At 45.0% G+C, this 15,009-nt stretch overlaps 1 protein-coding gene across 1 annotated transcript in view; it reads right to left on the reverse strand.

Moving 5' to 3' along the window:
- Window positions 1-15,009, reverse strand: part of LOC115479662 (4-hydroxyphenylpyruvate dioxygenase-like) — a 60,325-nt gene that overhangs the window by 7,227 nt on the left and 38,089 nt on the right. The window contains exons 11-13 of the mRNA XM_030217730.1: window positions 10,233-10,304; window positions 8,234-8,356; window positions 6,257-6,373 (exon numbers count right to left, since the gene is read on the reverse strand). Of these exons, the coding sequence (XP_030073590.1) occupies window positions 6,257-6,373; window positions 8,234-8,356; window positions 10,233-10,304 (312 nt within the window). The remainder of the gene's footprint in view (window positions 1-6,256; window positions 6,374-8,233; window positions 8,357-10,232; window positions 10,305-15,009) is intronic.

The following is a 15,009-nucleotide window of genomic DNA, read 5'->3' on the forward strand; positions in this document are numbered from 1 at the left end:
TCTACGCTGTATTGTGTTGGAACAGATTGCTGTAACTGAGAGGAGAGGAGATGTGAGAAAAATGCTTAGACAAAAAGAACAACGATGGATTTTTTCTTTACAAACTGTGATCCCAAAGGGGTTAAATATATCGATAGAATGGAAAGCCTTTTTATGATGCACTCCTAACCTGTAGTGACGGGTTGGGGATCCTGGAAAGCATTGGACGTCAAGAAGGATATGACGTCAGAGGAAGTGACGGGGGAGAGTCAGTTATATAATGAGTAAGGAAGCCATTCGAAGTTTAAAGACGCCATTAAGGGGCAAAGCAGTGGTGGAATAATATTGTTTGAAGAAAGAAAATTCTAGCCCTTGAAATAGCCCGGTGGTGGCGAAACAGGGTTCTCCTGTTGGGCGTTTCTGTAGCTGACATTTTGGAAAAGAATGGACATTTAGAAGACACAAGCTAAGTTACAATTTTGATAGTGTTCACCGGCTTTATGGCGTGAGAAACAGCCTCTACCTTTTGTATTGTTTGAAGTGCATGCACTAGTATTTTGTGAATCAGAAGAGTGGAGTTTTTTTTGTGAAGACTAATGATTGAAGTAAGGAGTTCTCTTGTCTTGAAACATATCATTGTAAAGAGAATTATTCCTGAGGGCTCTGAAGTCTTTTTTTCTCCACGTATTTTTTCATACATACATGTGCATTGGCACCTGCAATACAGGGTTGTTTATAGTAGAAAATTGAGTATAATTAGTGATATAGTTTCTACTTTTCCTTTAGTTTTTGATAATTGAAATCACCCATTATTACTGTGTTCCCCAGTTTGTTAGCCTCCCTAATTTCTAATAACATTTCTACATCCGTCTGTTCATCCTGGCCAGGTGGACGGTAGTACACTCCTATCACTATCCTTTTCCCCTTTACACATGGAATATAAATCCATAGGGATTCCACGATGTTTTGTTTCCTGCAGAATTTTCAATCCATTTGATTCAAGACCCTCCTTAACATACAATACGACCCCTCCATCAATCCACCCTATCACTACGATATAATTTTTACCCTGGTTGGACAGTGTCCCACTGGTTATCCTCCTTCCACCAAGTGTCAGATATGCCTATTATATCTAATTTTTCATTGAGTGCAATATATTCTAACTCTCCCATCTTATTTCTTAGACTTCTAGCATTTGCATAGAGACATTTTAAATGATATGTTTGTTGCTCCAGCTGTTGACAGTGTTAATTTGCAATCTTTTGTCTGCTTTTTATTTAAAGGCTAGAATCAACTATAGAAACTCAAGGGGTGTGGAATAACTGATGAAAAGAGCTATAACATAAAAATCATCTACAGGTGTGACTATGAAATCCAAAAGTAAATTATGAAAAAGTGGGAAGGAAAAGCCTCAAAGTCACTCAAACCTTGTTAAAATACAGGGAGCAATGACGATCCAAACAGATCACGGATTCATCATCGGCAAAAACCTTCCATTAATATACTATGCAGTGTTCATTCAGCAAAACTCAAAGTGCTTAAAAAAGTGTTGAATTTTCAAAATAACATCAAAGAGGGCTAAATAGCTTGAAGACGACTTCAGTCAGGTAAGTAATGATGGTGACTTGCCTCCAGGCCAACGGTGGCCAGCGTTTCGTAAGAACTGTGTCAGGGTTCAGTTGGCAAGTATATCTACAAAAAGGAGCAGAATCTACTTGTAACACACCCACTTGGCACCAGAACATCCGCTGGGTCGTCCACAGTATTGTAGGGGTATTTACCTGAGATCTCACCTGAGCTGGTCTTGGTTCATACAAGCCTGACATCCTGTTACAAGATGAATTCTACAACCTCTGACCTGAACATCTGTGTCAGCAAGATCCAGCTTTTCAGCTTTTGGAAAATCACTGGCAGGCATGCCACAGCCAAGGACATTCTGTGTTACAACCACCCTGTTATCACCCTGAGAAGCTGAAAGGGGAGTGAGACTCATGGCTCCAGTAAGCCTGGTTGGAGACAGATATGCAGACCAGAAAGTTTCCACTTCAGGGTCACGAACAAAGGACTCTTCATGCTTATGGAGTTAGCTGGACAGGCTTATGATTGGTCCCGGAGGATCATCTCACGGAGAGGTACTAAGAAAGCGGGAACTAAAGAAAGTGAGTTGTTCGGAGACCATCAGACAGTTGGGACTGACAAGAACGACCTAAGAAGACAAGCAAGGTTAGAAGACTCGGAGGGAGCAAGAGACTGTGGTGTTCTAACCTTGTGAAAATACAGATTGGATCAGCTACATCAGCTCTGAAATACGGCACTGAATGACTGTGATACCTGCTTTCAGAAGATAAACCCTGAACTGAATCCGAGACAGACTCGCTGTGGATATAGCTAGAGCCTAAGAAGAAATCAGCACCTACCTCATCGAGAGACTGCCTAACAGACAGCATGGTGAGATAACAGGATTTACTTCTATAGATGTCGGGAATTAGTGATTGGTGTTTATCTGAGATAAAGACTGGTTAGGTCAAAGCTCGTGGTCAGAGAATACGCTGCTAACCTGGTATTTTGCATAAGAGGTGTAGTATAAGTTTTCATGATAACTAACCAATCAGGATTGTGTAATTACCTAGTATTCCAGTAAGAATCATTTTGCATAGTCTTTATTTTTGGTAGTAATCTAGTTTTATTAGCAAGTTATATATCTTGTATTTTGCTAAGCCTTGCTGCTGTTCTATTTATACATATTCTCTATATTTTATCATAAATATATATATACTATCTGTGGCTTTGGTGGCGTTTTCTCTAACTCAGCTACTTTTGGTTAGGTGCCAGAGTAAGGTCCTGTTTCCCCTAGCATAAGTCCAGAATATTTGCTTAGACAGAGTTCTGTAATCTAAGTACATAAGTACATAAGTAATGCCACACTGGGAAAAGACCAAAGGTCCATCGAGCCCAGCATCCTGTCCACAACAGCGGCCAATCCAGGCCAAGGGCACCTGGCGAGCTTCCCAAACGGGAAGGACCTTGGCATAAATAATTCTGTTGGGAGTTGTTTTCCTATAAGACTTATTTATACTACCTACAGTGTGCAGGCACGACAATGCAGGAAAACGGCCCGCCTTTAAAAAAAAAAGAGATGACATCAGACACCAAAACTTCATCAGCCAATCATGTAGAACCTGCAAATTAAAGGGCACATCTAGGCAAAATGCCTAATATGTTAGAAAAAATAACACCAGTCAAGGCATGTGTTTAATCCCTTTGGTTCAAGAGAATTAAGTCTAAAAATCCATCTTTGCTCAGATTGAAGGAGAGTGCGTTGCCTCCTCTATTAAACGGGGAAATATACTGTAAAGCTACACAGCGTAGCTGTTGAAAGAGATGGCCCCATCGAGAGCAGTGCAAAACCAGAGGGAGATTGGGCTTATTAGTATGTATGGCACTTCTATGCTCAATCAAGTGTGTAACCAATGCATGAGATGTTTGTCCAACGTATACCAGGTTGCATGGCCAAATTAAGCAATAAACGACGTAATCAGATTTGCAAGAAGTGTTGGTCTTGAAAAGATCAGATTCCCACCTCTTTTGTTTTACAGTTGGCAAGTATAGCTATGAAACAGAATTTTTTCAAATGTGACACTACAATGTACCAACAGGTGTCTGGGGTCGCTATGAGGGTGACATTGTATCCTTCTGTAGCCAATTTGTTCATGACTGCGTTTGAACACAAATTTGTTTATTCGGCGAATTTGTACAGCAGAGTTCGTTTGTGGGTCTGCTACATTGACGACACTTTTTGTTGTGGGAAGGTCCTCCGGATCTCTTGCATCAGTTTGTATCATTTTTGAATCAATGTCATCCCTGCATACAGTTCGTGTCCCATTTGGATGTTTCTGAATTATCTTTTTTAGATATTCTTGTCAAAAAGACCGGTACTGGATTTAATACGACGGTTTTTCAGAAGAGTACGGACCGGAATACCTTTTATTATTCTATAGAAGTAGCCATCCAGTATCTTTAAAGAAAACTCTGCCTTTCTCGCAATTTTTGCAATATTGCAGGATTTGTTCCTCTGACGAGGATTTCAAGATGCAGTCCCGCTTTTTATCTACTAAACTTTTGTCACGTGGTTATCCACCAGCAGCGGTGTGTGCTGCTTATCGCAGAGCATGCTACAATCATTGAGTACATTTGCTTACATCAAGGACACGAGCATACTCAGAAGATGACCATACGCTGACTTATGTCATGCAATATAGTTTTCTTTCAAACCGCATTGTTTCAGCGGTGAGGAAGCCTTGGGATCTGGTGCGGACTAGACCTATTTTCAATGAAGCATTTATGCTTCTCTTTTTGTCGTACAAGGAACTTGAAGGAACATCTCAGCCTTGCTGTTTTACGATCTCCGCAATCAGAACCCGCTATGGACATTAGACCTGTTTTGTCATTTCAAATATAACACCCGTTCGGTATGTGATATGATTGAAACTGCAGTTTTCGTGAATTCGGAAGATCGCAAATGATATCTTCTCAAGACCAACACTTCTTGCAAATCTGATTACATCATTTATTGATTAATTTTTCCATGCAACCTGGTATACACGTAGGACAAACATCTCATGCATTGGTTACACGCTTGATAGAGCATAGAAGTGCCGTACATACCAATAAGCCCGATCTCCCTCTGGTTTTGCACTGCTCTCGACGGGGCCATCTCTTTCAACAGTTACGCGGTGTAGCTTTACAGTGTATTCCCCCGTTTAATACAGGAGGTGACCAGCAACGCACTCTCCTTCAATCTGAGCAAAGATGGATTTTTAGACAATTCGCTTGAACCAAAGTGATTAAACACACGCCTTGACTGGTGTCATTTTTTCTAACATATTAGGCACATTGCCTACATGTGCCCTTTAATTTGCAGGTTCCACATGATTGGCTGATGAAGTTTTGGCGTCTGATGTCATCTCTTTTTTTAAAGGCCGGCCATTTTCCTGCATTGTCATGCCTGCATACAGTGGACGACCCGGCGGATGTTCTGGTGCCGAGTGGGTGTGTTACAAGTAGATTCTGTTTTTCTTTTCTCATGCTATGAAATACTGATTGCATATTTCCTTTTTGTCGATATACTTGCCAACTGAACCCTGATGCAGTTCTTACGAAACGCTGGCCACCGTTGGCCCGGGGGCAAGTCATCATCATTACTTACCTGACTGAAGTTGTCTTCAAGCTATTTAGCCCTAAGATAAGTTGCTCTTTGATGTTATTTTGAAAATTCAACACTTTTTCGAGCACTTTTTTTGCTGAGCACTGCATGGTATGTTAATGCAAGGTTTTTGTTGATGATGAAGCCGTGATCTGTTTGGATCGTCATTGCTCCCTGTGTTTTAACAAGGTTTGCGCAACTTTGAGGCTTTTCTTTCCTACTTTTTCATAAATTACTTTTTATTTAAAGACACTAGGAGGCTCATTTTCAAAGCACTTAGCCTCCCAAAGTTCCATAGAAACCTATGGAACTTAGCCTCCCAAAGTGCTTTGAAAATATGCCCCCTGGTCTACTATGGTCTCTATTGCAACCTCGCTATTGGGATACCCTATCTTCCCTGTTTTGGTGATATCTTTGAAAGATACCTTGTTCCGAACCATGCACTTTTGAATGACTGTTGGCCTTCCCCCAGGTTCTAGTTTTAAAACTGCTCTATCTCCTTTTTAAATCCAATGCCAGCAGCCTGGTCCCACCCTGGTTAAAGTGGAGCCCATCATTCCAGAATAGGCTCCCACTTCCCCAGAACGTTGCCCAGTTCCTTACAAATCTAAAACTCTCCTCCCTGCACCTTCACCTCATCCAGGCTAGACAATGCATTTTTATTTTCTAGCACCGTGGGCTTACTCAGCGGTAATTGGTCAGCGCTGCACACTGCCTGGTTATTGCTGGGGTAGCACAGGAGCCCTTACCGCCTCCTAAATATGGGGTAAGGGCTCCCCCGGGAAATGGCTGCGCAGCACGTGGTTCACTTACAGCTGGGCCATTTCCCTTTTTTTTTTTTAAACAACAACAAAAAAGCCTTTTACCTACTGCGGTAAAAGGGGGCCTCCTGATGCTACCCAGGGCCTTTTTTTACCATAACTCGGTAAAAGGGACTCTAAATATACAGCCTTAGCATTTATATTACAGTGGGGGGACACAATGGACTGGTTTGCCTAGGATCCACTGAAGAGTTAATCCTGCCCTATAGAGAGAACAGATCGATTGTTCTTGCCCTTAGGGTGAAGAACTGACCTGGTGGTTATGTCGCTGGATGACTTCCAGAAACAGAGTTGGCCTGTCCTGTACTGGTTTGGTGAAAATCTGCAGCAGATAGCCCTTCTCATCATAATCCACCAAGATCTTCAATTCCTTGGAAAATAGGAAAAACATTCTTTTAAAGGGTGGCCAAAGATCTATAAATAGAAATAAACTCTTTTATGTCTCACTGTCCATGTATAAAGTCAGTAATTTTCTTTTTGATCTGGAATTAATCCACCAAGATCTTCAATTCCTTGAAAAATAGGGAAAACATTCTTTTAAAGAGTGGCCAAAGATCTATAAATAGAAATAAACTCTCTTCTGTCTCACTGACTATGTATAAAGCCAGTAATTTTCTTTTTGAACTGGAACTTTCCTCCTGCACTTTTATACTTTCATCTCAGTTGAAGGGTTTTCCGTATATTTTATATGCATCACCAACACATGTGGTCTAGTCATTGCAATGACAACCCTCAGTGTATGTTCATCTGCTAGGGTTATTTCCAGAACACTTAAACCACAGAACCTGAAAATGGGCACTCTAAAGCAACGACCAGGACTCTCCCCTCCCAGGCCTCCTTCCAGAATCCTAAAATCACAAATCCTAAAACTGGACATTAGATGTTACTCTAAAGCAATGACCATAACTCTCCCCTTGTCCCCCTGGGTTCCTCCCAGAATCCTGAAATGATAGACCCTGAAACTGGCCACTAGATGTCACTCTAAAGCAATAACCAGGATTCTCCCCTTTCATCCCTGTTCTTTTTTCTTTTTTTAGAACCCTGAAATCACAGACACTAGATATCACTCTTTATAGTAATGACCAGGATTCTCCTCTACCTATTCCCCTTGCCAAGGGCTGTGAATGCTCCTTTGCAGTATCCCCAGCCTCAGCTCCTGCCAACCTTTCAATGGTCTGGAAGGTGACCCCTTGGACCATTGTCAAGTTCCCAACCCATAGGTCAGGAGGGTCCCGGCAGATGTCACTCTTGACTGGAGGTGTCCCACGGATGGCCCTGAAAAGGGCTCTTGGAGGCAGGCCTGGAATGACCCTGAAAAGGACCCTTGGGAAAAGGCCTGGGATGACCCAGAAAAGGGCCTTTGGGGGCAGGCCCTGTGGAGTCAGGACCTGGGATGGCCCTGAAAAGGACCCTTGGGGGCAGGCCCAGCAGACCCGCCGGACTGCGGACAGGAACACCAAGGCTGGGCTGGAGACGAGGCAGGACTCGGAAGTGAAGACAAGGCCAAGCAGGAAGCAGGAAACTGCTCGTTGCAAAGGCAGTGAGAAAGAGGAGCAGCTGCCCTAAAAGGAAAGGGTGTCTGACATCACTAGCGTGTGCTTCTCCTATCTCCGTGCTGCAGGCCCTTTAAAAGGGGGTTAGGTACGTGTGTAAATGCGTGCCTAGGGGCGCCAACTAGAAGAAGTGCTGTAGAGTACGCTGAAGGCCATGATGCTGGCGGCCTACCACGCCGGATCGCTGCCGCACTTCCTGACTCAACCTCATGCCAGTAAGTTGGGAGAGCGCGGGGCACAGCCCAGAACCATGACACAACTAGGAATCAAGCTGGGGACCTTTCACATGGTATTGACCAACACTTACCCACCTGAGCCAGTAGGCTGGCTCACCAGTAATTTCAATATCACAATAAAACAGACAACCAATACAAAATTAAAGGCTACAGTACTCTGTAAGTTTTAGCCAGAAGAACCAGCCGGGCCGGTCTCCAGTCAGCAAAAACTTTTATATCATTTCAGTACAGATACACAATGCTGTTAAAATGGTACTTGTCATACCACTCCACTGTGAGATAGATCACCCTTATTAAAAAGCAGATTCCATCTACCCCCCCACCCCCACCTTTCACCTCCATTATTGTAACTAGCATCACTCTTTGAAATCTTAACAGGTCCCCAATAGATTGCTGCCAAGTTACAGTGAATTGGTGACTGCTCAACTCTTTAAAACTGACCTCAAGTTTGTCGAGATCCTCCTTAATCTGAATCTTGGATGTTTTCAGCTTCTCCCTCAACATCTTGTAGTAAGTGGGTGAGACTGCCATGAACTCCATGCCTCGCTCTTTAAGGTTTGTGATCTACAAGAAAAAGTCACTCAGTCTCACAAGTGTTCGCCAGCAAATCCAAGCTTTTGCCTTATCCATTTTCAGCAACCTGCATACTTTGCTAGAGATTTTATCAACATAATGTGTGCCAAGCAGAAATGTGTAATGAGAAAAACTGCTGAGCTGCCAAGCAGAGCATAGCTAGGCGGGTCGCCAGGGGAATGGCCGTTCCCCCAGACTTCCGATGGCGCTGGCGCCTATTTTTTACATGATCTGTTGCGTTTAAAATATGTGCCGTCGCACTCAGCAATCCGCTCTCCACTCCCCCTTTGCCCTCAACCTGGCTACGCTTTTGCTGCCAAAAAGACTGGTCCAGCTCTTACACTGGAATCCATGGTGTGGTTACCATGCTAGTCAACTTTAAAGGTAATCAGGGCCGGCTCAAGGCAGGAATAAACTAGAAACTGGAAACAGCAGAAGTGCACCAGCACCCCAACATACCAGGGCCTTAGACACAATGCAAAGGCAAAGGCAGAGAGGTTACAAATGGCTAATAAGCCCAGCAGCAGCTGAGCTTCAGCTGCAGCAATCATCAGGCAGCTACGGGTGCAGTGCAGGGTCAAACAAAACAGACAAGTCTGGCAGCCTGGACGATCTGGACTTGACTGGGCTAAAGTCTGGAACGGGTAGGAACAGCAAGACAGTCTATGGCAGTTCATAGTAGCCACCGGTTCTGGCCACCAGAGGGCGAGGTGAGCACCGACAAGGAAACATTCACAATCGTGACACCTACTTGTGTTCACATGTACACTTTGTGACAACTGGCTAATTCCTTATCAGTAACGTGTGATCACAGCGTGGAAAACCAGCTAACAGATAAGTAGTATGAAACACCTGGTGTCCTTCCTCTCTGAACACGTATTTCTGTTGGAACATCTTGGAGGAATATACAGGGGGTGGACATGGCTGGGGTCCCTCTGGACCACCAGGGTTAAAGTACTTTGGGGATTAAGGGGTTCCACTGGAACAATAGGTTTAAATATTATTTTGAGAAGCGGGCAGGGGCCTGGGACTACTAAACCACCAGGCCCTCACATCTTTGGGGGTGGAGTCGGGGTCCCACTGGACTACCAGGTTTAAATGTTATTTTGGGGGGCAGGAGATGGCCTGGGGTCCACCAGACCACCAGACCTTAAGCCCAGACCTGTCAAACCAGCTCTGACAGGTCAGGGCTTTTCTTCTATGCTTTCTGGGCATACGCTCAAGATCCGTGCCCAGGCACAATCCACCCGCAGTTGTCCCTCATGCTCAACATTATGACCACAATTAAATTTCCGTGTCATTACCGTTGGGCATGAGGGAGCTGATCAGCCATGCTAATTGGGTGGTAAAACTCCGGCACTGTTCAGAACAGCGCCAGAGTTTTGAGCATCTGCACAATACTGCCTTGCCACTTTCTGATTACCCATCCTCCTCTCCCCTCCCACACCTTCCCTTGAAACTATCATTAGAATGCTTTTTCATGTCTCACTTAAATACATTTTGATATTCCCATCCTTTGCTCATACCTGACCTGAACTGTAATCCATGAAATGATTTAACTGAGTACTCAAAGCTCTGGAAAATGAACAGAGCCAAAGCAAAAGACTGGGAATGGAGGGAAAGAGGCCGGTAATGTTTGCTGGTGAAAGTGAAATAAAAGCCAGAGATATATGGGATTGCATACTACATTGGTGTAATGATACTTTTTCTCTGTTACTATTTTTAAAAGATACTTCAAATAGAAATATATTCTGAAGGCACTCTGGTAACCATGAGCATCCACCCCCAAGGATCCAGTACTCCTTATTTCCTTATGCGCTGGTGAGTGCGCAGACTGTGAGCGATAAGCTGATGTTTAAATACTTACAGCAGTAATTATGTCAGAAGTATTCAGTGCAATGTGCTGGACGCCTGCACCTCCGTAATAATCGACATATTCCTAAAGAAACACAGAGTTAATCAATTCCCACAGCAGAAAGCAACATTTATAACAAAATCTCACACCAAGAAAAAAATACATCACTATAAACTGTTATCCAGGCTATTGTGGAATTAAAAAAAAAGAAAAAAGAAATACAACGAGCAGGTAGAGGTTTAGAGACATTCTGTGGCTGTTGATTTAAGTAGAGGAAGTCAGAAAACAGAAAGAAACTTCTGGGAGAAGCAAGGTAGAGGAAGTCAGAAAACAGAAAGAAACTTCTGGGAGAAGCAAGTGAACATCTCTTACAGTAGCAGTGTCAGTAAATGTTTTTTTATGTTTATTTATTGATTTTTTACATACTGTAATCAGGGCCGGTCTTAGCAAATGCGGGGCCCTATGCAGACCAATTTGGTGGGGCCCCATCCTAGCCCCGCCCCACCATAGCCCCGCCCCCATCCTAGCTCCGCCCCACCCTAGCTCCACCCCATTGATAAGATTATTCCATTTTTAGAAAACTTTTTTATTTATGAAATTTCAAATAAAGACAAATGAAGCTAAACTTGTACAAAAAAAACTGATTGAAATAATAAGCACAATGCTTTCATGAAAACTCCCCTCCCCAGAAATTATTCAGTTCAAGTCCACTTAGTAGTTCCAATTCTCATACACCACACAGCACTTTGCCTTGAAATAAACTGTTGCTTTCCTCCTCAAAAACTCAAAGCAGTTATTACAATCATACAAGCAAAAACATATTGTACATTTTACGCATCTCCTCAACAGAAATAACATTTTCTATTGTTAGTTGTCTTGTGACTTATGAAACTTGCCACCAACAAAAATCTGGTTCCATGCTAGATTATAGTTGTTAACTTGGTTTGGTTTTATTTTTAATAAACAAACAAACAAACAAATAAATAAATAAATAACCACTGTCTTATTTATGGTATTTTAAAGAACCTTTATGCATTAAAACGTTTGGTTTAGAGGCCAGCCCAGTTAATCTGCTATGTAGAAGACCTGGGTTTGACTCCAGAGCTAAGCTTCTAACCAGCGCTGGAGCAGCTGTAGTTGCAGCTTTAACACCTACCCAGGGAGTCAGAGCAACTGTACAACACACCTATTGGCTAAAAGCACACATGCAGGGTTCCAGAAAGAACTTGATGTCTGTGTCTCTCAACCAAAAGTCTGTAGCATCATCGTTCATACCTTCCTTGCCCGAATGGCACTGGGCAAACTTGCTCCAGGCGGCGGTGGTGGGTGCTCCACTTGAGACTTTCTAGTCGCACGACTCCCCCAGAATCGATGGCTCACCTCAAGGCTCCGACGACCACGCTCCAACTCCTTTTCCCTTCCCGCTCAATGACTCCCGCTCGCCCTCGCGGAAACAGGAAATACCATCAGAAGGAGGCGGGACATTGAGCGGGATTCGCGGGAAGGCGGAAGGGAAAAGTTGGGGTGAGCCGTCCGTCGTGCCTGCTGCTGCTGTGCTGCAACTGTCTGTTTGTCTGGGCCGGGCCGTCGCTGCACGTTCTGCACTGTTGTTGTCCTGCTGGGACTGGGAGGCGGGAGCTGACGGCGGGCTGAGCAGAACCGGGGGGTGGGTGGGCTGTGTGGGCACCGGTGGCGTGGCGGGAGTGGGAGGCAGCAGAGCGAATCGGCGCGAGCGGGATCATGATTGATGATGATGCGGTCCGAGCGAGCAGGGGTCGGAGGGACAGGCAGAGAGTTAAGGCGTGCTGCGCGGGGCTCCCTTAAGCGCGGGGCCCTATGCGGCCGCCTCTGCCTAAGACCGGCCCTGACTGTAATTTAGGGGGCATTTGAACCTCATATTTCCCGGATGATCCAAATGACCTTTTTCCCTAAAACGGGTAAGATCCACTGGGGCCCTACCTAGACTCTACAGCTCTAAGAGCTTGGTGTGTGCATTTATAATAAGTTGAGTAGATTATTGCAATGCTTTGCTCTCAGACCTCCCTTTGTATCATCCTACACTTGCAAGTTTTACAAAATATTGCTGTAAAGTTGTCATACAATGCAAGAAGATTCAACCATGTTACTCTGTTATTGGTAGAGTAACATTGGCTGCTTCTCAGTAACAATTCAACAAAAAATACTGTTGCATTCACATCATACATATTTTTCTAGCATCCCACTTTATATATATCTGCCATGTTTATTCCTTATGGTCCTGCTTGCTTCCTTAGATCTGCAAATAAGAATTTTCTTTGTGTCCTTTGTGACTAAGCTCTGATTACATTCTTCACACTCCTCAGCCTTTTGCTGAAATGACCCTATGCTTTGGAATTCCCTTCCTCTAGTTCTGCAATTAGAGCTTTCTAAAACAAATTCAAGGCAACCCTAAAGACTTTGCTGTTTCTCATGTTTTCCTTTCATTACTCACCTAATTTGTAACTGTCTTCTGCCATCCTATCTTTGCTTAACAGCAGCAACAATCTTCCCCCCTCTGATCCCTCCCCCTGTCTTCTGTATTAGCCTTAGCCTTGTCTTATGGATGTAATACCCCAAGATCTGGGAATTACTAGAAAATGCAGTGTTAGACTTTTCTGGAGGCCCTGGGGGGAGGGAGGTCCTTGCCAGTGGGTTGGAGAGTTGGGATGTCCCTGGGTGCGAGGAAGCCCAGCCCAAGAGGACTGGCGTTGAAATAAGTTGCAGAGTGTCCCCCTGTGGACAGTGACAGTAGGGGTGGAGTTTGGGTTTAATAAAAGGAGTTGTGGTGAGGTACACAAGGTCTCTGGTTGCCTGTACCCCTGCCAGGACCCTTGGGAGCATTGGGAGAGCCTGGAGTGAGGAAAGTAAATGCAGGCTGGCAACAGACGTAGTTGCTGTCCCTTTAACTGGCAACTGGAAGCGTCTGAGCTACAGGTGGATAAGGGGAGTCCAGCCTGGAAGTGGGATGGGGACAGGGGAAGTCTATCCAAGGCCAGAGTGTAGCCCTGAGAGGTGCACTGCTGGAAGGACAGCATAAAGAGTCTGTGCCTGCAGGAGTTCGGGTTGATACTGGGAGGGTGGAAAGTCTTGAATTTATTCCTATCATGAAACGATGGGAAAAGGGCAGAAGTCTATGTAAATATGTACAAAGTGGAACCAATTGTAGGGTAAGCAGAGTGCATAAATTCATCCCGCCTGTGGGTGAATGGGACTGTAAATATCTAAAGGTTTTACATGTTCATATCAGGGGCGTATCTGCGTGGGGCCACAGGGGCCAGGGCCCCCGCAGATTTCGTCCTGGACCCCCCTACCGCCGCCAACCCTCCCCCGCCGTTGCTGTCGCCTACCTTTGCTGGCGGGGAACCCCCAACCCCCGCCAGCCGAGGTCCGCTTCCTCCTGCCGCTGCCGGCTGCCTTTAAAAGAATTCCTTCAGCTGGCGGGGGACCCCCAACCAGAATTAGTTTCTGAGTCTGACGTCCTGCACGTACAATGTGCAGCGACGTCAGACTCAGAAGAAACTTTCGGCGCCAGCTTTGCAGACTGCAGTGGAAGAAATGAAAGGACCTCGGCTTGGCTGGCGGGGGTTGGGGGTCCCCCGCCACCTGAAGGAATTCTTTTAAAGGCAGCCGGCAGCGGCAGGAGGAAGCGGACCTCGGCTGGCGGGGGGTTGGGGTCCCCTGCCAGCGAAGGTAGGCGACAGCAACGCGGGGGGGAGGTTGGCAATGGCAGCAGCTGGGGGGAGGGGATCGGCAATGGCAGCGGCGGGGGGCTATAATGTGCCCCCTCACTCTGGCCCTGGCCCCCCCCTACCGCCGCAGTTCAGATACGCCCCTGGTTCATATGCCAGTTACAGAAGCACCAGTAAAGTTGGTTTGCATTTCATAAATGATTGGAGTGTAGTGCGATCTTTGGAAAGATAATGAGAGCAGGTGTCCCTGGACTGAGAGAAGTGGCACTCTGGCATTTCTTGTCATACTCCCAACACCCAGGATCTCTATTCCATACCATTGACCCACTCCCAGCTCATGGATGATTGACTGTGACTGTATAAGTGGTAAGCTGAGTGGAGAGTGAATAGAGCATGAAGACAAAAAAACTGTGTGTAAGATTTCCCTGTGACCCGGGTCGGAAGATGGAACTGAGCTGAGTAATTGGTGAGACTGGGGTTACATAAAACTGGTGCCCAACATGGGGCATTGGTGAATAAAGTTAAGTACTAGCGAGAGAATTTTGGACCCCCTTGGATGTTGTTTATGGGCCCAGGTGGGACCTGAGCTAGCGGGGGACTGCAAGGCCTGGGCTACATGGGTAATATCATATCATGCTGTTCAGATCTACCCTACCTACAATGGTCACCTTTGAGTTTGTTTTAGCCTTGTCTGTGTTTGTTTTAAGTTGCTGGACATTTTTATACCCTACTTTATACTCTGAAACCATGATGTTTTTCGAATGGTAGTATATCGAATGGTCAATTAAATAAATAAATAATCCAATATAATACATGCAAAAACTGAGCATGACTTGTTCCACTATCAGGGCTTGGGGATCCCCACCAGCCTGGCTATTTACAATTTGAGTTGTGAGTCATGAAGGGGGTACAGAGAGCAGGTGGCAAGTGGGAATGGGCAAAATTTTGTGCCCATCCACTTTGGGTTCAGGCCCACTCAAAATTGAACATCTGGGTACTCCACTGTACCACATGTGTGTGAAAATGTCTTTATAACCCTACCCCCCCCCCCCCCCCCCCTTGTGCTTGGCACAGTGTCCATC

This window comes from Microcaecilia unicolor, chromosome 11 (genome assembly GCF_901765095.1).
Source record: "Microcaecilia unicolor chromosome 11, aMicUni1.1, whole genome shotgun sequence".
In the NCBI taxonomy this organism is placed as follows: Eukaryota; Metazoa; Chordata; class Amphibia; order Gymnophiona; family Siphonopidae; genus Microcaecilia; species Microcaecilia unicolor.